The sequence below is a fragment of the Fopius arisanus genome, unplaced genomic scaffold (genome assembly GCF_000806365.1).
Source record: "Fopius arisanus strain USDA-PBARC FA_bdor unplaced genomic scaffold, ASM80636v1 scaffold00007, whole genome shotgun sequence".
Taxonomy (NCBI): domain Eukaryota; kingdom Metazoa; phylum Arthropoda; class Insecta; order Hymenoptera; family Braconidae; genus Fopius; species Fopius arisanus.
Window position 1 is genome coordinate 706,582 of NW_011887746.1, and position 1,609 is coordinate 708,190.

Consider the following 1,609-nt stretch of genomic DNA (forward strand, 5'->3'; position numbering starts at 1 on the left):
CCATTCAGGGGAAAATATAGATATCCTGGTTTACAATCGCAGATCCACGTGCTTTTATTTCCACTGCCCGGATACAAGTACATGTTCTCGGGGCATCGACCTGGGATGTACACTGGAATTCTCTCCATCAGCTGGAATATCACGGATGAGTTAGACTCCAGTGGGAGGTGTCCAAAAATTTTGAAATTATCTTTTTATCCCTTTTCATTTATCTTTTAAAATTCCATATTCGAATATTCTTGATATTTTTAATTGACGCTCGTGGAGTTCTTTTATTTATAAAATAATTGGTGAATTGGTGGATTATGGATTATAACTTACAGGCCCCTTGCTTCCTCCTAGATGCGTGTGATCCTCGTCAACGGGGAAGACGATATCTTGGGAATGTATCAGCGAATTCAACAGCAAAATCCAACAGACAAATAACAATTTTCCGAGAGACTTCTCCATTGCTCTTCAATTCACTGTTGATGATGATTAATTGATGATTTCTGGTGTGAAGGGAGATGTTGTTACAAACGTGTAGTGGGCGTAGATTATTTGACGGCCAAATCCTAGATAGCTCAATGGAATTCCCCACACAGTGAAAGGAATTCGCCGACAGTCAAACTAATTATCTCTCCCGCATAACGGTATGTCGGGTTTTTTTATCCGGAAAATGACGATTCAATGGCTCAATTATAAATGAAGTCCGCGCAGAATTCAAAATTCACCGGAAAATTTATTCTAATGGAATTCCTGGGAATTCATGTAAAAAATTTAGAGAAATGATAAGAAAAAAAATTGGTGCACTTTCGAGTTCATAGTTCGCAATTATCTCGGTAACGAGACAGTTTGTGAGAAAATGTGATAAGAACTTCTACGTCGGGAATTAAATTCTCGAAAAAGAAGTATTTCTTTAGGTTTCGCTTAAATCCACTCAGGGCTGAGATAATCCGGTCTTTAACGGAGTAAGATTCATTTATTGCGTTTTAGTATTTTCCAGGTCAATTAATCTCTGAAATGTCATAAATTCCGTAAATATCTCATGTTTCTTTCTCTATATACATGATTATTTACAAGGACACATGCAGTAAACACATTTTTCAGATGATAAAAATATGTAACCTGAGGCATCGAGTGGAGTGCAATGAGACGAGAGAACTAATTTCTTACAAATAAATCATTTACTTATGATAATTATTTATGATTTAAACATTGTGTTTATCCAATGAGTCACATCCGGTAGATTCTGATTACTCTTCAATTATATTGTGGCCTTGGACCTGACACCTCTAATAATTAGTAATTTGCCAGAATTCCGATGAATTTTTTAATCCTTATAATTATTGGGAGAATTTACTCACGATCATAACTAACAGGATCATTTTCTAGAGTAATATTGACAGTTTAATAACAGAGGAGCGTAAGTCCCAAGAAATATTATCCAAGTAGAGCTGCAATTACAGTGGAGAAACAATTCTGCAACAGTCGCATGACCTGTGATAAACTCTGAATTTTTAGTTTAATAATTTAAATAATCACACTTGAATAATTTTCAAAGGAATTATCCCACGCATTTAGATTTTGGAATTGGTAGAATGAAGGAAATTAAAAGCGAAGGCCAGCA

At 35.5% G+C, this 1,609-nt stretch overlaps 1 protein-coding gene across 1 annotated transcript in view; it reads right to left on the reverse strand.

Annotated features, from left to right (window-relative positions):
• LOC105273795 (uncharacterized) overlaps positions 1–1,603 on the reverse strand; it is a 7,907-nt gene extending 6,304 nt beyond the window's left edge. Inside the window, exons 1-2 of the mRNA XM_011316431.1 lie at positions 322–1,603; positions 29–131 (exon numbers count right to left, since the gene is read on the reverse strand). Of these exons, the coding sequence (XP_011314733.1) occupies positions 29–131; positions 322–450 (232 nt within the window). The 5' untranslated portion in view covers positions 451–1,603. The remainder of the gene's footprint in view (positions 1–28; positions 132–321) is intronic.
• Positions 1,604–1,609: the final 6 nt, after the last annotated feature.